Below are 26,237 nucleotides of genomic sequence, written 5' to 3' on the forward strand. Positions count from 1 at the left end.
GGAGTTCGCGCCTCGCTCAGGTTGCAAAAAGTTTCACTGACGAAGTGGGTGGTTACTGTCCCCCTGGAGCAAGGGGACGGATGTGTGCATGTGTGAAGGTCACAGTCTTGCCCTTAGATCGGACTATATGAGCTCTCAGCTCCCTTCCAGGATGGTAAATCTGACGATCATGACCATCAAGTGATCCTGACCGACCCGGTGAGTTACACACACACACACACACACACACACACACACACACACACAGCCCCAGGTTCATGTGTTGCCAACTGTATCCCCAAAACAGGGCTTAGCCCCAATAGGGAAGATGGTGGCTGGGTAGGTAAATAGGATGTCTGCTGTTCTAGTAAAGACGAATTCGAATCCTGACTGGGGTAGGGAATACAGTAGTTCGAGGATCTGAATTTTGTTTAAACAGGTTTTGCTAATCTACCATAAGATGCTAACATGTAAAAACACCCTCACTTATTCCAATACACCCCTCTGTATGAGACAGCCCTGGCAAGTATTCAGCATGGATGCTGGGTCTTAGTGAAGAAGTGGTGATGTGGAGGTGTACCATATGATACATGGGAGGATTACTGGACCTCAGAATATTGGCTGTTAAGCCAATGCACAGAGTTGGAAGCAAAATATTAATAATAATAATAATCATCATCATCATCCCTTCCATCATGACCTGGCTACTGTACATCAATGGTCATTATGTTAAAAATGCAGGTTATACTTGACAAATTCTGTATCAGATATGCCTGTTTAGTAATGCTTGGTTGGGTAAGACACTATACTGTACAAGATGTTTTTGCAAATCTGTTAAAACAGCTTAATGATAGGCTGTATCTGCATTTTTATACATGCAAAGCTAATTTACTTGCTTATACTGCAGTAATAAAAGAGTGACTGGTTATATTTCCACTTCATAACTCTTTAGATTACAGAGTTTCCAGCTCTGTAAATATATTTACAGTATGATGCTTGTTGCTTGGTCATATTAAAGGAATCTAAGTCTGTCCAAAGCCTCTGCTTTTTAACCCCATTAGTCTGAGGATATTTCTCCAAAGCTGAATAAAATCCTCTGACATTAGTAAAAAATAAAACTCGGGATAAAGGGGCTAAGACTTTGAATGACCAATACATAACACTTAATAAACAAAATCACATAGGTACTGTGTGGATTTGTTGATCTTGTTTATCAAATACAGTAAACTGTAATGCAGTACATTATTATGTCCACTTTTATACAATATATTCTATGGCAAATATTATGGGCAACTATCACTACTGGTATTCTCATGTCCCCTTTTCTACCTTCAGTTGAAATAATAAACCTGTCTTAAAATACTACAACTTTGGTATCAGTTCAGCTTCCCAGTTACAACAGTTCTTTGGGCAGCACTGTTGAGGTATGGGTGCAGGTACAGTACCTGATTTAGGAATATTATTCAAAGAGGTGCCATGTTCTACTTCAAAAGAGGAAATTTATGTCAAAGCAAAATACTCCAAAAGAGGATATTTATACTAAAGCAAAATACCTCAAAAGAGTAAATTTATACCAAAGTAAAATATGTTCTTATATATTCAATTATGAACAATAATTCACAACTGTGCAAATATATACTGACATATAAAAAAAATACAATACATAAGCTAAATAAAATCAAACATACATGACAAACCTGATCTTATTAAAAAACAAACTGTATGTGACATATAATATTATTTTCATCCTGCCAGGCAAATTTCCATCACATTAAAGCTTATTTTTATAACCTCTTAATCCTGCATGCCATGAACAATAAGGCCCATGCAGTCCTAAATCCATTCTGACATTACTCATACTCTCCCCTTTTTACAATGTTACTCCTGGCATCCCATATAAATTTACTTCCTAGTTCTATCACTTTCAACAATTTACTGTACATATTCAGATGGATGTGACAATATACCTTAAAAAAAAAAAAAAAAAAAAAAAAAAAAAAAGACTGGAAAAAAGTCTATCTATCTATTGCCAGACGCCATAATCCCGTACGGGGTGGCCATTTGAGTCTTGAGTTATTTGTTTTACAGGGAGGGGCACTAACCTTCCACCAACCCACTTAACACATAGGGAGCACGTATGGTTTGGTTATATGGTTACCACCCAGCATTGTAAATGGTTTCTTGGCTTACAGGAAACCATTTGGCTTGTCACTCAATGTAAAGCCACCTGTAACGGAAAGAAAAGCATTAAGTAGTGACAGGAAAGATGGGAGAAATAGGAAGAGAGGAGGGCAGGCACAGAAAAAGAATGATAAAGGCTATGGAAGAAGTAGGCAGCACTACATCAAGTGAGTGGATGATGGTCGCCAAAAGTGCTGCACTAATTCACTGGTGGACCTGGAAACTCCCTCCAGCCCCTTGCATCATAATGTGTCTGTATCCAGTACCTGTATTTGCATTTAACCCTATGACAGCAGTGAGTCTCAAAGATCTGAATAATACCTTAACTCATGATTTAAAATAGGCTGAGAATTTTCTTATTCTCAGCTGAAATGTTTATCATAATAGCTTTACAAAATTTGTGGTACCCCAAGTTTCCTTTGAGCATAGTACAGTAAAACTGTTTCTCATCACATAATATGAACTGCAGAGCACTAACCTGCAGCCAAAGGGTTATAGCAATCAGACAACCTAATGGCCTACATAAATATATAGTACAGTATACAGCACCATTTCAAGGAATACGGTCTCACTAGGATATATGTTATATAATGAAAATGGACATGAAAGTATTGTACTAATAAAATACATCAACTGAAATGTAACTAAACCTTTAAATATAATTAAATTAATGTTAAAATACAGTACACTATCTACAAAATGAAGTACTGATACTAAAACCTGCTGGACTTTCTATGTAGATAGGCCTATGATCAGTCAATATTCAGGATGTGTAGCAATATTAAAATATTTTAAAATAATATATATTGTATTTACTGGAACAAAAATGAAATGATCAGATGCTGAAAATTTTCATGTAAGAATTCACTTTGGATACTAACACCGCCAGTTAAATTTTAATTTCAGGTAACACCAAAGATACCTACAAACCTCTGAACTACTAATTAATCTATCTATCATATCAAAGCCCATTTTGCTCCTTGTCAGACTGCTGATACCTTAGGTGACACAGTAGAACATAACTATCAAATTACCATCATCATCCCCATCCTAATCACCATCAACCAATGTCATACTTCCTCTAAAGGAACTTCCATATGTATGGGTTGGCCATGTGCAAATGCAGGCTTTCTACAGGATATGTAATCAAGTACTGTATGTACCAAAATCAGCCAATTACACCCCAACAAGTGCTGAAAATGTTGAGATAATGAAACTGAAATATACAATAGGATTGTAATAATATGAAAGCTTTATTTTGGATCTTCAGTATGACTCTGGCAACTGCCCAGAAGTGATCACTGTGTGACTAGTAATCACATTTGTGGCAACACATTACTCTGATGATAGTACCTCCCAGGGTTGATGGTAGCCAACCACCTACCCACACAATATATACCAAAAACTGCCACCAACAATTTCTTATCTACTGTAATGCCCAACTCCAAAGCAGATGGATTCATCCATGATGGCAATGGTAAAAGACTTCCATGCAAGTTCAGCAGTTCTTCACTACATTCTAATTTGATTTTTTTCATATTTATGAACTTAATCCTTCATTACTGGATGGTCTTTGCTTTTCCCATTAGCTTCATTGTTCATCACCTATGAAGTTTAGCTGTTCTCCTGTTTACAATGCATTCTGCATACCATGCACTACAATCAACACACACCCTCTCATTTATACAGTCAACTCTTCAAGTAATGCTGTATTCTCCACTTGGTGTGGTGCTCAACATTACCTCCTTTAAACTCTGTGCTACATCAGAACAACTTCCATCAAGCTTAACTTCATTCAAGGTTATATTATACTTACATAAAAAAACACCATCTCATTCAAATGTAATGAACCAAAGCAATCATTAGTGATTTTCACCTCATCCATACACTGCATAGGCTAAGGACCATAATGGGTGCCAGTATCAAAGATGCACAGAAGGATGTACGTGGGCTTCCCGAATATCCCTGTTCACTTGAGGCGGCCGTCTGAACATCAGCTGGTTCTGGCTCTGTTTCTGGAACTGGTTCCTCTAGCATTATTCCTACATCCTCAATGCCACCACTGTTATCAGAATGGATTGGAGTGTTATGTACCACATTGTCATCTTCATAATATGTATCATCCTCCAATACAGTTTCATGCTCATCGTTGCTATCACCACCATGCCTAGTAGGTGGAACTGTAGTGGGTGCTTCAGAGGGTACAGGCAGAACTGGTTCTTCTGGAACTGTATCAAGGATTTCATTATTCACCTCATCCTTGTAATCCTCATAATTGTAATACTCATCTTCGATAACACTCTCAGTTTCTGAGTCAGTGCAGTTGATTTCATCTGAACCATCACCACAGTCCCTAAATCCATCACACTGAACAGCAGAAACAATACATATGCCGTCATTGCAGCGGTATGGCCGGGTGATAGGGCAGGGTCGAGCATGGCAGTCTCTCTCATCTTCACTGTCAGGACAATGAGCTCGTCCATCACACACCTGAAAATTTTCGGATAAAGTTTAGGAGTTCTAATAGCTGGATTAAATGCCATACATGGATAACTGTATTGGTACAGTACTTAGTACAATAACTGGTCATAGGAACTGCTGACTGTAGTAATGAGTCTACTGAAATCTACTTATAGTAGTGATTTTTTTTGCAGTGTCTGCTTGTTTAATATTGAACAAATATATTTACTATACATGGAGCCACCACAGCTGCAGCTATCCAAAATACTGAGACAAAGGATCTTAAATGGGCCATCCACAGAATTAAATAATAGAAAACTTCCCTTCCCAAAGACAAGTTCATCTTGCCAAACAGTGGTGTGGCCATCATCTTTTTCCAATTCAGTACCAACATAAAAACACAGCTCACATACTCTCCACTGTGCTCTCACCACAGTGTTAGTGCTCACACCTCAACACACTCATCTTCTGCACCTCATTCTCATAACAAATAATACTGTAACATAATTGCTATAAAAGAACTCTGGAAAGTGAAAGGCAGAATTCTGTAGTCCAAATTCATATCAGCATGAGGCAAAGACCCCAACAGCAAGAAAAACTACAACCATCCTTCTCAAAACAATAAATCTCACTTACTCTACTCTCATGGATGCAGGCTCCACTCTGGCATAAAAATTCATCCCTAGCACAAGATGGTTCCTCAGGCCTAACGGTGGTGGTTGTTGCATTACCACAATTGAACTCATCACTTCCATCACCACAATCATCATTGCCATCACATGCTAGCCACCTGAAAGGAGAGCAATATAATGCTTAATGTGATTAATCTGTACTATTTTATGTAAATATTCAGACAACCTTTATCCTTAAACTCTATAGCCTGGGGACATCTTATGAAAACTAAATGGAATCATTTGGTATTTGCTACAGTCTAATAACAATGTAAAAAAGTTGATGATATTGACTGAACCCATACAGCCCACGACTTACCAAAACTGAATAAAACTGCCTGGCAGTAGCTACAGCAATACAGTATCAAAAAAAAAAATCTATGTCTTTCATTCATTCATCATCCAATCCTACGTTGCCCCATGAGGAGCATAGGAGCCCGGGTCTAGGCAAGTTGGTCTTGACATTTAAGATGAGAGTGACCAGCCTCACTCATCCCTGAGTGACATTATGTGAGCAATAAACCCCAACCACTCCTTGGATATAAACCTTCACTGGTTCAATCCGACTGGATTGCTGTAATTACCCACTAAATCACCAGGTGCCAAAATTTGGTTATATGGTTACCACCCAGTGTAGTAAATGGTTTCCTGGTGTACAGGAAACCATTTAGCTTGTCACTCAGTGTAGAGTCATTCACAGGCAGAAGGAAGAGGAAAGAAGAGAATGAAAGAAAACAAGACAGAAGAGGGAGTGTAAAGTCACCCATAGGCAGAAGGATGAGGAAAGAATGAAGGAAAGAAAGATAGAAGAGGATGGAAGGAAAGAAGGACGGATGTCAAAGAAGTTAACCCACCACGTGCCGGCTATTTTTAGCCCTATGGGTCACGCCAGTACCGGCCATTTTTCAACTTTTTTTTTCTTGGCTAAAATGATAGATTATGATGTGGAAACAACGAATTTTGCCATTAAAATCCTCACCAAGGCTCAGAAATGGGTTTTATTGAGTCCTGAATACTCGTGTAGAGGTATAGCCGCTCTCTCACGCTCACCATTTACGTGAGAAAGCTGTTTTCTAGGTAAGGTATACGCGGATATTTATGCTGGGAAGGTATAGCGATGTTCAGTACACTTTTCTGATTACTTATTACTTCAGCATCTATCACAATTTGTGTGTCTTTCTCACTGTGAACACATTATCTTAAACTTACTTGAAAATAGGTATAACCTGACTTCATTACGTACAGTCCTGGCACTTACAGGTATTTACAACTTGACTTCTCTATATAGTCCTTACACTTACAAGAAATTATTTACAACTTACACTTACATGAAAATATTTACAAAATGCCTTCACTATATACAGCACTGGGTGAGACACAGGTAGAGTGAGGCAGAGCAAGCGTGAGGGGGGGGAGCGAGTGAGTGTATGGCCTTGACAGACTGGGGGATGGTATAGGAACAGTTACCTTACATGCCTGCCAATTTTTACCCGCGAATCTTGAAAAATGCGGTCACAGTGATGTTTTTTATTTTAAACTGTTTTAAAACGGCACTGGCACTGGCCGCGGAATTATATCAGACCGTTTTAAAATGGCACTGGCATGCAGCAGGTTAAATACATACCATCTCTCTCTCTCTCTTTCTCTCTCTCAATCTGTTCCTTATAAAATAGCACAAAATACAACTCAAAACTCAGAAGACTCAGGTGTCAAGACAATGCTGCTCAGTAGTTGACATTGGCAATACTGATTCAAGCATTTATTTTTTCCTTGTTCCCCACCCCAGTCTTGCTAGCCATGCTGCTGGTCTGTTAATGTCAGAATCAAAATCCTGATGCAGGTAGCTGTCACCACTGAATCATGTGTCCCTTCACCTTTAGTGGGTTGGATGGTTAGTAAAATTACTATTATGCCTAAGGTAACACCTATGGGAGGTAACAGTGTTAGCCTGGTTAATACAGAGGCCCTGTATCCCTTGACAATTGGTGAATAACCCATTGCAGGCTCAGTGACCGAGGTACTGTACAGAGATTAGCACCACAGGTAAGCACCTCATAGCATCTGCCCCTTCCTTATCTTTTACTTTTTCCTAGTTATGCAGCCTATCCTAATCTCCAAAAGAGAGCAATGCAACACAATACTGTATTAACCCACCCCGTCCTGACTGATTTTCCACCACTGACCCCCCCCAATCCCGACCAATTTTGGAAAAAAATTTTTTTGGCTCAAACCTCTGCTTTTGGTGAGAAACATAGAGAAATTGCTCACCTGAGGTTTAAAATACTGGATACAGGTAGCAGTACCCCTTACCTTACTGTGTTTTCTAACAGGCTGGCTCCAAAGAAAATGAGTTCTATGGGAGGGTAACTATTCCACACCACTCATAAATGGTATTTATTTATTTATTTGGTACAAATTTATATATAGTACGAGAGAATATTGGTTTTCACACAGTAATATAGGCAATATAAGCAAAGAAAAGATTAGTAAGAGAGAGTGAGAAGAGAGTGGATGAGGAATTTGGAAGGAATTTGAGTGTAAAGTGGAGGGACTGTAAGAAAATGTTCTGGAGAGAGGTGAAAAGAGTAAGACAGGGTGGAAGTGAAGTTAGCAGGGGAGTGAAAGATAAAAATGGGAGATTACTAGTGGAGAAGGGAGAAAAAGTGAGCAGATGGAGAGAACACTTTAAGGAATTGTTGAACGTGGAGGATGGAAGTAATGCGAGTATAAGTGGCTGGGGAATGGCTGGGAGAAGGAGGGAGGTGAGAAGACAGGAAGTAATCAGTAGGATAGAAGTTGTGGAAGCAATGAAGAAAGTTAAATCAGGGAAAGCCCCAGGAATTGATGGAGTGTGTGGTGAAATGCTGAAGCATGGGGGAGAGATAGTAGTAGAATGGATGTGGAAGATGTACAGATTGGCCTGGGAGGAAGGTAGAGTCCCGGAGGATTGGAAGTCAGGTATAATTATTCCCTTGTACAAAGGAAAAGGGGAAAAAGAAGTGTGTGGTAATCATAGGGGCATTTGTCTTCTTAGTATAGTAGGAAAAGTGTATGGTAGGATACTTATTGACAGAGTTAGAGAAAGAACAGAGGAATTAGTTGGAGAAGAACAGGGAGGCTTTAGGAAGGGAAAAGGTTGTGTAGATCAGATATTCATTCTCAGATCTTTAGTGGAAAAGTTTCTAGAGAAGGGAAAGAAGTTGTATGCGGCTTTCATGGATTTGGAGAAAGCATATGACAGGGTGGATAGACTAGGATTGTGGAAAGTGTTAAGAATATATGGAGTAGATGGGAAGTTGTTGAATGATGTGAAGAGTATGTACGATGGTGCGAAGGCTGCAGTGCGTGTGGATGGTGAACTAAGTGAATTTTTCTCTTTGAAAGTTGGGTTGAAACAGGGATGTGTCATGTCTCCATGGTTGTTCAATCTGTACATGGATGGGGTAATAAAAGAGGTACAAGGTAGGGTAGTGGATGTTGGAGTGGCCCTGGTGAGAGAGGATAGTGTTTGGAAACTCCCTGTGCTGTTGTTTGCAGATGATACTGTGTTGTTGAGTGAAGACGAAGGGGAGCTGTAAGGCTTGGTGGATGAGTTTGGGAGAGTGTGTAAGAAACGGAATCTAAAGGTGAATGTAGGGAAGAGTAAAGTGATGGTCTTTGAGAGAGGTGAAGTCAGTGAATGTACAGCGAGGCTGGATGGTGAGAAATTGGAAAATGTGAGTACGTTTAAGTACTTGGGTAGTGTGATGAGTAAGGATGGAGGTTTGGAGGGTGAAGTGCTTGAAAGGGTACAGCAGGGAAGAAAGGTTGCTGGTTCTTTGAAAGCAGTGATAAGAAACAGGGAAGTGAGCATGGAAGTGAAAAAGTTACTACATGACAGTATTGTGATAACAACTCTAACGTACGAAAGTGAAGCTTGGACGTTGTTGGAAGGACACAAGTCAAGAGTGAGAGCAGCGGAAATGAGTTATTTAAGAGGAGCCTGTGGAGTCACATGGAGAGACAGGCTGACGAATGAGGATATAAAGGAGCATTGTGATGTTGATGTGGATGTGATAGGAAGCGTTATGAGGAACATACTGAGGTGGTTTGGCCATGTGGAGAGGATGGAGGGTGAAAGACTGACGAAGAGAGTGTATGTGAGTGAGGTGGAGGGGGAAAGAGGGAGGGGGAGGCCGAGGATGAGATGGAGGGATGGGGTGGAGAGGTATATGAGAGAGGGGGGTGTGAGTTGGGAGCAGGGGAGTGAAATGGCGGGGGACAGGGCGACTTGGAGGCGATTTGTTTGTGGCCACCCCAAACGGGACTGAGGCGTCTGGCGATAGATAGATAGATAGATAAGCATTGTTTCACTCACCAAACACATCAATTTACCTGACCTTTTTTGGCGACATTATGTGATTATTATTTCTGACTGTTCCTTCCTCTAATGCTGCGTAAACTTTGTCCTCCACATTGTCATCGACTGGGGAATCACTCTGGCCTTGAATTTCATACCGTGGCACGACATGTCTTTACTGGCCAGGTCACTGGTAACAGGTGAATTGCTGTGACAGTGGCATGCGGAGGGGGGGGGGAGGTCATGCGGGGTAAGGCATTGCCCCTGCCTGGCATCTTGTAGAGGAAGGTGTCCCATGTATACGTACCAAAAATCACGCACGAAACTTGAAAATTGTGCAAATTAGGGACCTTGCAATTGCTGCACATTTATATACATCAACAGGAGTCACAGTGACAAAACGTGTGGACGTATATATACATCAACGGGAGTCGGCGGGTTAAGGGATGATGATGAATGATGATGATGATGATGATGATGATGATGATGATGATGATGATGATTATAACTGGGATGACTAACTCTACAACTTACCTGTCAATACACTCGCCACTTGAGCACTTGAAGGGCCGTTCAACTGGGCAAGGAATGTGGCTGCAGTTGCGTTCATCGGAACCATCTTCACAACCATCCAATACACCATTACACACCTGACAAAAAAACAAGGTCATTATCTTTTCAATAAAACCCATCTGAATCACACACTACTATACTGTAATAAATAAGCAACCCAACAAAAACACAAGATACCCTCCAACAGCTTAACATGGGAGGTTAATAATCACTGATGGTAGGTGGGGCACCCATCATCCATTTGTTCAGTGTAGTGCTCTCTCTCTCTCTCTCTCTCTCTCTCTCTCTCTCTCTCTCTCAGCTCCTTAATATGGCCACTTCTGGAGTATGCTGTGCAGGTTTGGTCACCTGCACTTATGAAAGACATGCACTGACTTGAAAGAGTTGAAGCTTGAGTAATAAAGCCTATTCCATCCATCAGTAGACTGAGTTATCAGGACTGCCTAAGGGCTATGGGAATGCTTTCATTAGAAATTTGTAAAGTACGAAGCACACTCACTGAAATGTTTAAAATACTGAATGGGTTTGACAGTCTTGACCACTGAAAGTTACATTGTCTTAACACAAACTCAACATGCAACCATGGTTGGAAGCTGGAACTGAAAAGATTTAACACCAGCATATGTGAAAAAAATGTTCAAATACAAGATCTGCTCTACCTAGAGTAGATTCTCCATGAATGTTGTTAACAGCACTACAGTTGAGCAATTTAAAAGAAACTTTGAAAGCATCTTACACTAGAATGAATGAATTAAATGGATATGCATTCCCAAGCCTGGCCTTTGGTTTCTTCTTCCTTGCATTAAAAAAAAAAAAAAAAACTATCTCCTTGGTATGGATCAAAAGGTCACTGAGATACCAAATTTTCCTTGTAAGTAACTCTCTCTCTCTCTCTCACACACACACACACACACACACACACACACACACACACACACACACACACACACACACACACACACACACACACACACATACACACACACACACACACCACATGCTTGGGGTTTCATTCACTCAGGATTTATCTTGGAAAGATCATATTACATCTCTTGTAAAATCTGCTTCCCAGAGATTAGGTGTGGTAAGCAGACTCCATGCCTATTTACCCTTCCACAGTTGTTGACTTTATACACGGGTTTTATTCGCCTGTGTAGAGTACAACTCACATGTGTGGGGAGGCTCCCCACATACAGCTCTTTTCAATAGGGTGGAGTCAAAGGCTTTTCATCTCATTAACTCTCCTCCTCTTACCGGCTCCCTTCAGCCTCTATCTCTGCACAGCACTGTTATCTCTTATCTCTTTTCTGTTGCTACTTCCTTGGTCACTGCTCCTCTGAACTGTCTGCTTGCATCCCTCCACCTCTATGACCCGTCCAGCAACAAACTCTCATCCCTTTCTGTCCAACTCTCTAATACAAGAGTTAACTGTTACTCCCAGTCCTTCATTTATGCAACAGGTCAGCTCTGGAACTGTCTCCCTCTGTCTGTATTTCCTACTTCTTATGATCTCCAGTCTTTCAAACACAGTGTGTCCAGGCATCTTGAAATGAATGGATCATGAATTTGGCTCTCTTTTGTATTGTTTTTGCTTTTTTCTTGGAAGGAACTGTGTTGCAGGCTCCTAGCCTTTGGTTCCTTCTTCCTTGCATAAAAAAAAAAAAAAACACCCCTTGGACATAAACCTTCACCAGCTCAATCTGACTGGAGCACCTTAATTACTCACTAAACCACCAGGTGCCATAATTTGGTTATATGGTTACTACCCAGCATAGTAAATGGTTTCTTCCTGGTGTACTGGAAACCATTTGGCCTGTCACTCAGTGTAGAGTCACCCACAGACAGAAGGAAGTGGAAAGAATGAAGGAAAGAAAGACAGAAGAGGAAAGAAGGAAGGAAGAGAGGAAAGGGCAGTCACCTGAATGCAGCACTGCATTGAGTGAGTGGATGGTGAGCACCCCCGATAATAATGATGATGATAATAATAAAAAGACAGTAGAAAGATGGAGTAAAGTTAGGATTTTCTTTTGGGGGGGAGGGGGTGTTAAGCAGCATCACAACAGAATGTCTGATGACCTTCAAACCAATCTATTCAAATGATTGTTGTTGTGGTCACTGGCACATCTGCATGTGAATGCTATGAAATACAAGCTAAAGTTGTCATTAACCTATAATCCACCATCCTCCTTCTTTGAGTGAAAGGGAGGGAGCTGAAAGGTATTTTTAAAGCTAGGCAGTGCAGCTACCTGGCTATACTAGTGCCATCATGTGAAGGTGCCTTCTCCAGTGATAAGGGGAAACTATTACTTCATGTATCATACCTGTGCCATACTGATACACTGTCCACTTCTAAGGCACTTGAAGGGGCGGTCAGCTGGACAACTCTTCTTGCCACACACAAGTTCATCAGCTGCATCTAGACAATTATAATTCGAATCACAGACCATCCTGTCAGGTATACAGATACCGTAGTCACACTTGAAGGGACGTGTTGGAGGGCAGACATGGACCCGGTTGCAATAGTCAAGATCCTCATCCTCTCCTTCAGTGCAGTCTTTAAATACACCATCACACACACTTTCTCTTGCTATGCATTTACCACTTAGGCACCTGCAGAACAAGAATAAATATGACTGCAGTCATCATAATCATCATCCTAATGCTTTTTCCATTTAAGGATCAGACAGGGTAAGGTCCAGATAACAATGAAAGATAATGTACAAATGAGGAAGAACCATCGACAGCCTGCCCAGTGAAATGAATCTGACATTCAGTCTTAATACAGCATCATTTAAGCCCCACAATCCCAGCTCCACCTCAAAGACCTAACTATCTGCACATAAATTTTTTTCATTTTACTTTATAGATGCACTTGAGAGAGGTGACTTCCAACTGATGTTACAGTGAATGGAGATTTGAATTGGTGAGAGAGTTTAAGTACCAGGGTGCAGTGACAGAAACAAAAGGCAACTGTGCAAAAGAAGTAAAAACTAAAAGGACACAAAAAAAGAAAGTGAGTGGTGCTATGAAGGCCTAGATAAAATGCAGAGGTCTGAGTGTGCTGGCTGCAAGATGTTTGTATGAAGGAGTTTTAGTGCTTACTCTAACATTTGGGTGTAAGTCTGCTGTGACTTGACAATGAAAATAAAAGCATAAGAGCAGCAAAGATGGGATAGTTGAGAAAGGTGTATGGCGTGTAGAGAGTGAGCACCATAAGCAATAATTTGTTTCGTGAATGATGCTGAGAAAGGAAAGCTGAGGAAACCAGAGTTGAAGAGAGTGTGCTTTGATAGTATGGTCATGTGGATAGAATGGATGTGAACAGAGGGACGAAAAGGCTATATGCGAGTGAGTTTGAAGGTGGAAGGAGGCACAGTTGGCTTAGATGGTGGATGGATATGATAAATGAATGTGTGAGGAAGAGAGGTAAAGGAAGCTGATGATGCTATGGAACTGATAAGTGATCAAGTTGGCTGGATGAATTTTGTGCTGAGTAGTTATGACCAGGGTTTCTGAACCCTTTTTAATTTGACAGCTGTTGGACTGACTCTGCCAGCTAGGTGAATGTGAAGCTACATGTGGAATAAGTTTGTACCTCTCAGGTGGAGCTAGGACTAAGGGGATTGAATTGTGAAAGGGATTATGGCCCATTCATGTGAGCATATTTTGGTTAGTATCTCATTCTAAAACAAATTTTGGTTGGCAGCTTGTTTTATATATATATATATATATAATAAAAGTCCTTTAATCTGGATTGCAGTAGCCCAATGACGTTCCAGATTATCAGCTTTTCCAGACTATCAGACAAGTACCTGAAAATGTTCAAAACATACCCCCAAAAATAAGAATAAATTATAATAATTATAAAATGATAGTTTTCTTTACTTACCTTTGTAAAGTAGTGCAGATGTAGGCTGTTTAAGGTCATATTAGTGCTAATAATGTTGGGGTGGTACAGTAGAACCATCGATATTTTTCAATCTTTTCCTGATTTTTCTTGATTTTTTATCCCAAAAAGCTAAAAATTACCCTGGGCTGAAAATTCTGGACCATCGGGTTTTCCAAACCATTGGATGCCAGATTATCGAAGGTCACTGTATATACTGTATATACAGTAATACCCTGATATACAATACCCCTAGATGCAATACCCCAGCTTAAAGATGAGGGTAGAAATACCACCATACCCCACCTAATGATGGCCAAACCCGGGTTTAACGATGGTTTTTAATTATTTTACTGATTTTGACAATATTTTAGACTAAGATTGTGTGCTTAGGTTGATTTATAAACTGTTTTTATACTTAGATTAATGTGTTTTAGCCATAGGTGGGGTGAACATTGTCCTTTTGGGGTACAGTTTACTAAGCTTGATTTTTTCCAGACTTACATTTGATGATTTTCAGATTGTATTTGTTGGTTTCAGTAAGTTATTTACAGGTGTTATGCTTAGGTTACCTTCCTTGATAGCTGTTAGGCCATTTAGATTGGCTTTAAACTTTTCGGGGGGGCTCATTTGGGTGGGTTTTGGGCTTGGTTTGAGGGGAAACCCAAGGCTGGTAAACGCTCCACATTACTTTACATGTTACAAGTACCCCGATGTATAATACCCCGCCTAACGATTGGGTTATACCTAACCAATTACATCGTTAAACTGAGGTATGCCTGTACAGTATACAGTATATGTACAAGGGGAAGGGTGATGCCCTGGAAAGGGAAAATTATACAGGTATAAAGCCTTTGGACCAGCTAATGAAGGTAAAGGAGAGAGTTCTAGATGGTATGATTTGAGAATGAGTGAATATTAATGAGATGCAGTTTGGGTTTATGCCAGGACAAGGGACCACTGATGCCACATTCATTGTTCGACAGCTTCAGGAAAAATATATAGGAAAGAAAAAGGATCTGTACTTTGTTTTTGTTGGTTTGGAGAAGGCCTTTGTCAGACTCCCTAGAGAAGTGGTGATGTGGGCAATAAGAAAGCTTGGGATCAAGGAGTGGCTGGTTAGGGTGGTTTTGGCTATGTAAGTGGGTGCTCACACAAAGGTAAGGGTGAATGATGATTGGAGAGATGAGTTGTCTTTGAATGTTGGTATGCATCAGGGGTCAGTCTTGAGCCCTTTATTATTTATCATGGTACTTGAAGCCCTCTCACGTGACTTCAGAAATGGACTCCCATGGGGGATGTTGTATGCTGATAATTTGGTGTCGGTTACAGAGAATGGAAGGGAGGCGGAGGAAAGATTTAGGAAGTGGAGAGATGGTATGGGGCACAAGGGTTTTAGAGTAAAAAAAAAAAAAAAAAAAAAAAAAAAAGTGATGGTATCTCAGGCTGATGGCAATACCGTCAAAGAAGAGGGACAGTGGCCATGTGTGATTTGCCACAAGCACGTGGAAAGTAATTCCATCTTATGCAGTGTTTGTGATAAGTGGGTGCATAATGCAGTGTTTGTGATAAGTGGGTGCATAATGCAGTGTTTGTGATAAGTGGGTGCATAAGACATGTTGTGGTATTAGAGGTAGATTGCAAGATAATGCTAATTTCAAGTGTGCAGTGTGTCGGGAAGAGCACGTGGAGACTGTCCGGCGTGAAAGGATTGATCTTGCTTTGAGTCTCTTGAATGTGTGGAAGAATATTGTTATTTGAGAGACTTGTTAAGTGCTGGAGGTGGGGCTGGAGCTAGCTCTGTGGCTAGAGTGATGAGTGCTTGGAAGAAGTTCAGGTAGCTGTTGCCTCTCCTGACACTGAGAGGGCTCTTCCTCCGTGCCAAGGGATCTTTGCATGCGGCATGTTAGGGGTGTAATGCTGTATGGTAGTGAGGCCTAGGTAGTAAAGGAAGAAGATATTCACAGGCTCAAACGTGCAGAAATGATAGTGATTAGGTGGATGTGCAGTGCATCCCTGGGTGCAAGGCCTGGGAGGGCTAGGTTTATAATGGAAGAGGTAAGAGGGAGGATAGAACTCGAGTGTATTGGTGTTGTGATGAAGAGAGGTAGACTGAGATGGTGTGGGCATATGGAAAGAATGGGGGATGACACCTGGGTGCAGAAGGTGAGCAGTGTTAATGCTGGGGGTAGGGTTATGAGAGGTAGACCAGAAATAAGCCTGGGATGAAGTCACTGAGCGTGACCTCAGGGATAAAGGACTGAAAAGGAAAGCTGCCAGAGATCGAGCAGCATGAAGAGCCACCATTAGATGACCAAGGCCAATGCATGCAAGCATGTTGGAACCTTTAAAAATGAAACTAAAAAGAAACTAACTAACTGTATATATCTATCTATCTATCTATCTATCTATATATATATATGTATATACTGTATATATATATATATATATATATAGAGAGAGAGAGAGAGAGAGAGAGAGAGAGAGAGAGAGAGGGTTGCTCACTTATTTAACCACTGTATAAAACAGAAGAAAATTCCCAAAACATAGTGTAATGCAATAGTTATTTTACTCTTCAAAAAAGGTGACTCAAAAGATCTTAGTAACTATCGACCCATTAGCTTATCATCAGTCATATACAAACTCTTCACGTAAGTCCTTACGAACAGAATAACAACAATTTTGGAGGAAAACCAACCTTGTGAACAGGCAGGATTCCGAAGCGGGTATTCGACCACTGATCATCTACACACAATGAATCAGCTAATTGAGAAAACTACAGAATATAGAAAACCACTGTGCTTAGGTTTTGTTGATTACGAAAAGGCTTTTGATTCAGGGGAGCACATAGCAGTTATAAATTCATTGCGAGAACAAGGAGTGAATGAGAACATTGTAAAATTGCTCTAAAACATATATCAAGAGGGAACTACTACAGTTAAATTACATAAGGACTCGGAAAAAATTAAGATTGAGAAGGGCGTGCGTCAGGGAGGTACAGTTTCACCAAAATTATTTACAGCATGCCTAGAAAGTATTTTCAGAAAGCTAGACTGGGAAAACAAAGGAGTGAACATAGATGGAGAAAAGCTAAACCATTTAAGATTTGCAGATGACGTTGTCCTAATCTCAGAAACAACGAAGGCATTGCAAGAAATGTTAAATGACCTGAACAGAGAAAGTCTGAAAGTAGAACTGAAGATGAAACGGAGTAAAACTAAAGTAATGTTAAATCCACAAGCACCAAAAAGTGTCATCAGAATAAGCGATGAAATTCTTGACGAAGTTGAGGAGTACAACTATTTGGGACAAATACTAAAATTAACGAAAAATCATGATAGAGAAATAAAAAGATGCATTACAATTGGACAGAAAGCTTTCGGTAAACATAGAGACATTATGAAAAGTAGCTTGCCAGTTTGTATGAAACGAAAAGTATATAATGAATGTATAATTCCAGCTGTGACGTGTGGTTGTGAGACCTGGAAACTTACAAAATCAATGGAAAATAAATTAACCTGTTCTCAGAGAGCAATGGAAAGGTCAGTGTTGGGAATATCTTTATGAGACAGGAAAAGATCAACTTGGGTGAGAGAGCAGACTAAAGTCAAAGATATTATAAAAGTTATAAAAGAACAGAAATGGAGGTGGGCAGGCCATATAGCAAGAATAAGGCATAACCAATGGAGCAAGAGGCTGACTGACTGGACACCAAGAGATTACAGTATAAGCGTAGCAGAAAAAGGCCAGACAGGAGATGGAGAGATGAGATAGAGAAATTTGCAGGGAAAACGTGGCAAAGATTAGCTCAGTCAGGGAATTCGTGGAAAAGGTTGGGGGAGGCCTTTGTTCAGCAGTGGACTAGTTATGGCTGATGATGATGATGATGATATATATATACACTATATCTATATCATCATCATCCGGACCTCCTTTTTTCACCCTAGGGCAGGGTGAGGAGTAGGTCAGTCCTGACAGCCAAGGTTTGCCCAATTCAATGGGTCACACTTCCATTCATTCATTCAAACCATTGAAACCCTGGTTCCATGTGATAGGACAAACAAATTTTGCCATGTTCTGTAGCTTCAAATATACCTATCTGACAAAGCCATTTTATATATATCGTTTAGTTTCATTTTGTTCTGTTTTTGAAGGCTCCAACATGCTTACGTGCATCAGCCTTAGTCACCTAATGGCGGTGCTCCATGCTGCACGATCTATGGCAGCCTCCCTGTTCAGTCCCTTAACCTTGAGGTCACACTTAACGACCTCGTCCCATGTCTTTCTCGGCCTACCCCATGCAACCCCACCCCCAATATTAGCGCTTCTCACCTTCTGCACCCAATTATCCCCCATCCTCGCCACATGCCCAAACCATCTCAATCTACCTCTCCTCATCACAACACCAATACACTCCGGTCCCATCCTATATAGTGTATATATATATATCTATCTATCTATAGCCCGACGCCCTAATCCCGCAAAGGGTGGCCACAGACAAAACGCCTCCAAGTCGCTCTGTCACCCACCATTTGACTACCCTCCCCCCAACTCACCCCCCCCTCCCTCATATACCTCTCAACTCCATCCCTCCACCTCATCCTCGGTCTACCTCTCCCTCTCCCTCCCTCCACCTCACCTACATACACCCTCTTAGTCAGTCTTTCATTCTCCATTCTCTTCACATGTCCAAACCACCTCAGTGTATTTCTCCTAATCTTCTCAACCACATCCACATCCACCCCACAGCGTTCCTTCACTTCTTCATTCGTCAACCTGTCCCTCCACGTCACTCCACATGCTCCTCTCAAGTTACTCATTTCCACTGCTCTCACTCTTGACTTGTTCCCCTCTAGCAAGGTCCATGCCTCGCTTATATACGTCAGGGTAGGGATCACAATACTATAATGCAGTGACTTCTTAACTTCCATACTCACCTCCCTATTTCTCATCACTGCTTTCAGTGTACCAACAACCTTCCTTCCCTGCTGTACCCTTTCACGTACTTCATCCCCCAAAGTTCCATCCTTACTCATCACACTACCCAAGTACTTGAATGCACTCACATTCTCCATATCCTAACCATCCAACCTCACTGCACACTCTGTGACTTCATTCCTCTCAAACACCATAACTTTACTTTTGTTTACATTAACTTTCAGATTCCTCCTCCTACACACTGCCCCAAATTCATTCACCAAACCTTGCAACTCCCATTCATCTTCACTCAACAGTACTGTATCATCAGCAAACACCAACACCGGAAGCTTCCAACTCTCACCCTCATTCATTAGAGCCACCCCCACATCCACTGCCCTACCCTGCACCTCCTTTACAACCCCATCCATGTATATATTAAACAGCCATGGAGACATCACACAACCCTGTTTCAGTCCCACATTGAGATCAAAGAACTCACTCAGCTCACCATCCACTCACACTGTAACCCTAGCTCCCTCGTACATACTCTTCACAGCACTCAACAATTTTCCCTCCACTCCATATATTCTTAATACCTTCCACATACCTTGCCTATCTATTCTGTCATAAGCTTTCTCCAGGTCCATGAAGGCAGCATACACTTTCCTTCCCTTCTCTAGATACTTCTCCACTAAACATCTTAGAACAAATATCTGATCTACACACCCTTTTCCCTTCCTAAATCCCCCTTGTTCTTCTCCAACTAGCTCCTCTGTCATATGCCTAACCCTATCAATGAGTATTCTACCATATATTTTACCAGTTGCACTAAGTAGGCAAATACCCCTGTGGTTACCACATACTTCTCTCTCTCCTTTTCCTTCGTATAAAGGAACAATTATACCTGATTTCCAGTCCTCTGGAACCCTTCCCTCTTCCCAAGCCAATCTACACAACTTCCATATCCACTCCACAACAATCTCACCCCCATACCTAAGCATTTCACCACACACTCCATCAATTCCTGGGGCCTTTCCTAACTTAATATTCTTCATCGCTTCCACTACTTCCGCCCTACTGATCTCTTCCTCCCTCCTCTCATCTCTTCTTCTCCCAGCCATTCCTCAACTACTTATACTCGCACTGCTCTCACTCTCCACATTCAACAGATCCTCAAAGTGCTCTTTCCATCTCCTCAGTTTCTCTCTCTTCTCCACCAACAATCTATTATTCCTATCTTTCACTCCCCTACTATTTCCCCTTTCACACTGCCTTACTTTCTTTACCTCCTTCCAAAACAATTTCTTACTCTCCCTCCATTTCACACTCAGATTCCTCCCAAACTCCTCATCCACTTTCTTTTTACTCTCCTTCACCAGTCTCTTAACCTCTCTTCTCCTGCTCACATATACCTCTCTCTTCTCTCTCTCATCTTCTCCCCTACCTCTACTCGCTAACCATTCACTATATGCCTTCTTCTTTTGTTCCACAGCTCGTTTCACCTCATCATTCCACCATGCTGTCCCTTGCACACCCTTGCATCTCCTCCTCACTCCACAAACCGCCTCACACGCTGCACCTATCTCTTCCATGAATATCTTACATATGTCTTCCACCCCTTCCATCTGCTCTAGCTCATACCTTCCCAGTCTTTCTTCCACTATGCTCTTATACTCTGTCATTTTCTCACTATCTTGCAATTTCTTCACTCTTGTCACAGGAGTTGCTTCCTCCTGTCTTCCCCTTCGTCTCCTCAACCACTTTCTTTGCAGCTCTACCTTGGCCATCACTAAGTGATGGTCCGAGACTCCATTCCCCCACCCTCTCCACACTCTTGCATCCAACACTTGTCTTCTCATTCACTCATCCACACACACGTAGCCTATCATTGCCTTTCGTTCAACAAGTTCACCATCCATCCTCCTCATTACTCTCCATGTATACTGGTGGATCATCTTATGCCGAAAGTAGGTGTTGGCTATTGCCAACCCCTTACATGCATAGATGTCCACCAAAGCACTTCCATTCCCATCTACGTCAGCTGGCACACCCCACTGACCAACCACTCCATCCACTCGTACATTCCCAACTTTGCCATTCATGTCTCCAATATATATATATATATATATATATATATATATATTTTGGGGAAGAGTGTCTCTGGATGCTACTTCATCCCATCTACTGTGGGAAATGGGGTTTGGATGATAATATTAATGCACTTCATATACACTTGATAAACACAAAAATATAGCCAATTTTGCTAAAACCCAAGATCCAGTATTTAAGTGCAATAACATTTTTATCTTACTCCAATCTGAAAATCATGTGAAGAGAAATATAATGGTCTATGGTCAGTCATTCACACAAACATGTCTAGCCTTTGCACTGACTGGGATGCAAAGTTAGTACAGTAAAAAGAAAATCTTAGGTCATATTCCAGACTAAACTTATTACTGTTAAAGCCCCACAGAGTTCTATGCCCCAGAATAAAATTTCAATGTGTTAACCAGCTCTCTAGTATGACTGCACCATACCTACTAAAAACCCTCCGTGAACCTAACTACACTACAGATATGTTTTCTAAGGGCACAGCTAATATACAGAGGCAAAGAAGACATAAAATAGTGTCATTAAAGAGTAAAAAATAAGAAAGGGAAAAAAATTAACTGCACGGGTTGATTTTAACCATCAGGCATGGTTTATGAACAGTATGCTGTGCTGCACAATAGAAATGCATTTTCCATGCATGTGACACCCTTGTACCACTTTTATTCATGCACCAGGACTCTGTGTATAAAGAGATCACACGTAAGAGGGATCTACTGTATATAGGTAATCCGTCATTTAAATTTTTGAGTATGGTCATTTATGGTACTCCTCATGGCACCATGCATCTGACTATAGCAGTCAAGAAGCTTCTAAAAGCATGCAAGCAACAGAGTGCTTCCTCCTGTAATGCTTTGTTCTTACCTCCACAATGATCCTGCTCTTAGTGGCCCATGGCCCTTTTTCCTTGTCTCACTATGTTTTGTTCCTGCCTGCACAGCCTCCCAGAGTAGCTACATGCCCTCTCACTTTACCTTAGACTGTGTCTACACCATATGTCTGATGATGCAGAGTTCTGCATCACTGTAACCCAGAGAAGTTCTCACATGAACCTGCCCATGTCCAGTGGGGCCACTTGTAAAGGTTTCAGTGATGTAAAATTCCCGCCTGGACCAACAAGCATTTGGTGTGATTGCAGACTAAGCCTTGCAGTTGTCACCATCACTTTCCTGTGCCTTTGACTCCAGTCAGGGATTTAGTGTCTGTGTTCACATTTTACTGACCTTAACAGTAACCAGTATTTTGACTGTTTTGCCTAGGATATGTACCGAAACTATATTGTTAAATCATCTCAAATTACAGTACTGTACACATTAAATAAGTAAATTCTAACATCTGATAATGCTTTGGGATACTGAAAAGTTTTTTTTGGGTAATCACACAGTTCAGTTACAACTGCTGGGGTTGTTTATGGGGGGTGAATAATTTATTTGTGGAAATCTGCTATCTGTGGGTATGTTTGTAATGTATCTCACACAAATACTGTACTGTACTGTACAACACACATATACTGTACTGTGCAAAAGGCTGACTGTACTGTACTGTACAATACTCACCTGAAGGAACGATCAAGTGGGCATGGGAAGGATCGGCAGAACCGAGGGTCTTCATCCTCTCCCCCAGGACACTCTGGTTCACCATTACAAAGGTCCGTTAATCCCAGGCATAGGGTGCTTGTCTGACAACGTGCTACCTTGTCTGCTGGACATGGACCTGCCAAAAGATGATTGGAAGGCAATTCTGAGTTCCATGCAGTACAACAGTTATCCGAACGCCCAATATCCGAACATCCCCACTAACCGGACATAATCATCCTGGGATCCAATATTCCCAAAATGGGCCAAAAACCGCAAAAAATTATTTAAAAATCTGACTTTTTTCCCACCCGTAATTTGAAATTGCCGCCTGGCGCCGTACAGCTGTTACACCATGGTCCCTTCACCCTTTCCTTCCTCTCCCCTCCCCCCTCCCCTGTCAGGTTGCCATTTGGTATTTTTCATTACCAAGTGTGGGCCAATTTGGTAATGAAAAATTCGTTTGGTAACGAATCAGAATAATGCATTACCAAATGGATTTTTCACATGTATGAGGATACACAGGATGGAGATGGTGGATTGTTTGCTCTCTGATTAATCTGCTACCCTACATAGCGTGAAAATAATCAACATGGTGTTAATTATAAGGAGAGTGATTACATGTATTTCCACTTGTATATAAAATTAGTGAAGAATAAATACTAGCTTTATGAATTTGGTAATGAAAAGTTAAATTTGGTAATGAAAGTTGAGGAGATTGGTAATGTGGCCGTTGCAATCTGGCAACTCTGTTACCCCGCTATCATCAACAGTCACAGCGTAACTCCGATCAAGAGCAGATGCTCATAGCAGTGCAAGCCACAGGTGCTTGTTTTTTGTGAATAAACTGTGAATAAACTGCAATACCTCACCACTAGAACACACAGGAATTTACAGTGTTGTGCAGTGTTAAGAAATTAGAATTTAGAGTGCAGAGGATTAACTGTGGACTGCAAACTGGTGGTTCAAACCAGTCCAGGAGCCAGGGAAGTACCCAGAATGTTTAATATTGTATAAATTCACCTCTAAAACCTCATTTTATGGTTCTTTTGCATTTATTTCAGTCTTTTATGTCCCTTATTGGTGTGATTTGGGTCTTAAATAGGTGCTATGCATGTCCAGAGGGAGTCCACAAGTCCATAAGCTGGGACCCAATATCCAGACAGGACCACTATCTGGACCTGCTTATGGCCCTATTACATCGGATATTGGAGGGATTACTACTGTATACTGTATAAAAGAATTACATACTACTGTATACTACAGTATATAAAAGAATTAAACATAGACATATCCTATACATTTTTTTAGTAACTTTTAATCAACATATGCATGAAATGCATATTTCTATGCTAAAGATTTAAGATAACCATGACCAAATGCATATTTCTAGGCTACAGGTTTAAGATAATTGTGACCTATGTGTAATATAATTTAAGACACTCTGATAAAAAGAGGCAGTGCCAACTTACTGGACCAGCATCTGCTCTCATCTGCTCCATTCATACACTGTACACGGCCATCACATATGGTTCCAGGACCAGTACACTGATTTGTCACATCACCACACCAGTAGTGACCAGCCTCACTGCAGCACCCTGCCAACAAAATACCATACACTGAAGCACAAGTACTACTTAGAAATGATGATTTTCAGTAAAATTAATACCTACCACTGATAGCCTACTAACAGGGAAGTCACCAAGCCCACTCGATGCAGGAGCTAGGTCACCAAAAGTAAGTTGAGACAACAGGGCTGTAAGTTTTTTTTTTTTTTTTTGTTACTGAATAATGGTTTATTCACAACATATGGAGTATGAAAATGTTTCTCTGGAAGTTCCTTTTACACTGAAATAAGTAAACAATTCCAGAAAATTTTGCCAAGCCATCTTATGTTTTAAAGAGCCTGCAGTTTCACCTATGAGTAAATTACAACACACATTTTTTTTTTTTTTTTTAACATAAATACTGTAAGTACTATATGTCTAAGAAAAAAAAAGAGAGAGACTGATGAGGTGAGTGTATGTGAGGTGGGGGGGTAGAGGGAAGGGGAGGCCATGGATGAGATGGAAGGATGGAGTGGAGAGGTATATGAGAGAGAAGGGTGTGAGCTGGAAGTAGGGCAATGAAATGGTGGGGGACAGGGTGACATGGAGGCAATTTGTTTGTGGCCACCTCTTACAGGATTAAGGCATCTGGTGACAGATAGATAGAGTACTGTGCTGAATAAAAATAAATACACACTTGTATTCAGAAAGCTATCTAACCTGGTGCTCCTTGATTGATGTTGCACTCTAGGAATTGACACTGGCCATCTATGCAGCCAAAGCCAATCCCAAGACACTCTGCATCAGATGAACATGCTGCTTCGGCACTCACACACTGCCCTGGCAAGTCCTCCTCTTGTGGGGGGCACGCTACGAGTTCTGGTGATGTGGGAAGGTTAAAAAAATTAAATGATTAACTGAAGAACTTCATAGGGACTTAAAAAGAATGCAACAGTGATAATAATGGTGAGGTAAATATTTGTATAAGTGTGGTCACTGAAAACTGCAGTACATTACAGTACTGATACAGGTGACTTAAGTTCACTAATACCTCACCTCTTCTTTTTCAGTCTCCTGTGGTAGGTAATAATTCTAAGCTGAATGAAGCTTGGTATATTGCTCTGTTCATACATGATTCACGTTGATGTGTCATAAAGGAAATTGATGGACATGCCCGGCGTAATGTAGACATTGTTTAATACATTAGTCAGTGAATTTTTGTCTCTGACTATACATAAGGTAACAATGAAATAATCAGGGTGATAAGCTGGGGGTCATGAGATATGATGGCCAGTGATGGTTGCTAAAATGTTTGGAACAGGCCCACATAAAAATGATACACATAATGGAACACTGCAAGACACATGCCACACTAGGATGCAACACATATGTGGTATAGGGAACATGTAGGACAACCCCACAGGGGTAGTTCCTTACCTGTAGTTGATGGACCTGCTCAGTCAGATAGACCAGGGTTGAGCAACAGCAAATCATATATGAAAAATAATGGAAAGTGCAAAGCATTGCTTGTGGTGCAGTACATGGGAGTGCCCATCATCCACTCGCATGCAATGCGTAACAAGTCAAATGGTTTTCAGGAGCCCAGGAAATAAGTTACTGAGTATGACATTGGGAGGTACCTTAAAACCAGTTCCTGGGGTAGGGAATGAAGAACATTGTCCTGTGGGCCTGAAGGCAAAAAGGGAGAGAGTGGCAGGGGCTGCATTCACCCATGCCAACCATGATAGCTAATGCAGCAGTGAAATGGTATTTGCTAGGCCAGGACAAGCAGGCGATCACTTGCTTTAATTATGTCATTTGCTGTGAAAACAATAACAACTAAAATGGCAGATACTGTGTATAGTGCTGGCATTATACTGATGGCTGAGATAAATTATAAAATCTTAATGAATGCAGTTTACTTCCCAACACTAGCTTCTTCCACAGTATTTCAGTCACCCCTGAAAAATACAGCATAACTAATTTCTGCCTCTACTA

General features: G+C 41.0%; 1 protein-coding gene across 1 annotated transcript in view; it reads right to left on the minus strand.

Annotated features, from left to right (window-relative positions):
* Positions 1 to 950: 950 nt before the first annotated feature.
* The window catches only part of LOC145415706 (uncharacterized), an 80,090-nt gene continuing 54,803 nt past the window's right edge, over positions 951 to 26,237 (minus strand). The window contains exons 9-15 of the mRNA XM_080284926.1: positions 24,960 to 25,118; positions 24,165 to 24,290; positions 22,675 to 22,831; positions 12,525 to 12,813; positions 10,165 to 10,280; positions 5,257 to 5,410; positions 951 to 4,650 (exon numbers count right to left, since the gene is read on the minus strand). Coding sequence (XP_080141052.1) covers positions 4,033 to 4,650; positions 5,257 to 5,410; positions 10,165 to 10,280; positions 12,525 to 12,813; positions 22,675 to 22,831; positions 24,165 to 24,290; positions 24,960 to 25,118 — 1,619 coding nt within the window. The 3' untranslated portion in view covers positions 951 to 4,032. The remainder of the gene's footprint in view (positions 4,651 to 5,256; positions 5,411 to 10,164; positions 10,281 to 12,524; positions 12,814 to 22,674; positions 22,832 to 24,164; positions 24,291 to 24,959; positions 25,119 to 26,237) is intronic.

The sequence above is a fragment of the Coenobita brevimanus genome, chromosome 103, assembly GCF_032717465.1.
Source record: "Coenobita brevimanus isolate Jiangsu-jjx chromosome 103, ASM3271746v2, whole genome shotgun sequence".
In the NCBI taxonomy this organism is placed as follows: domain Eukaryota; kingdom Metazoa; phylum Arthropoda; class Malacostraca; order Decapoda; family Coenobitidae; genus Coenobita; species Coenobita brevimanus.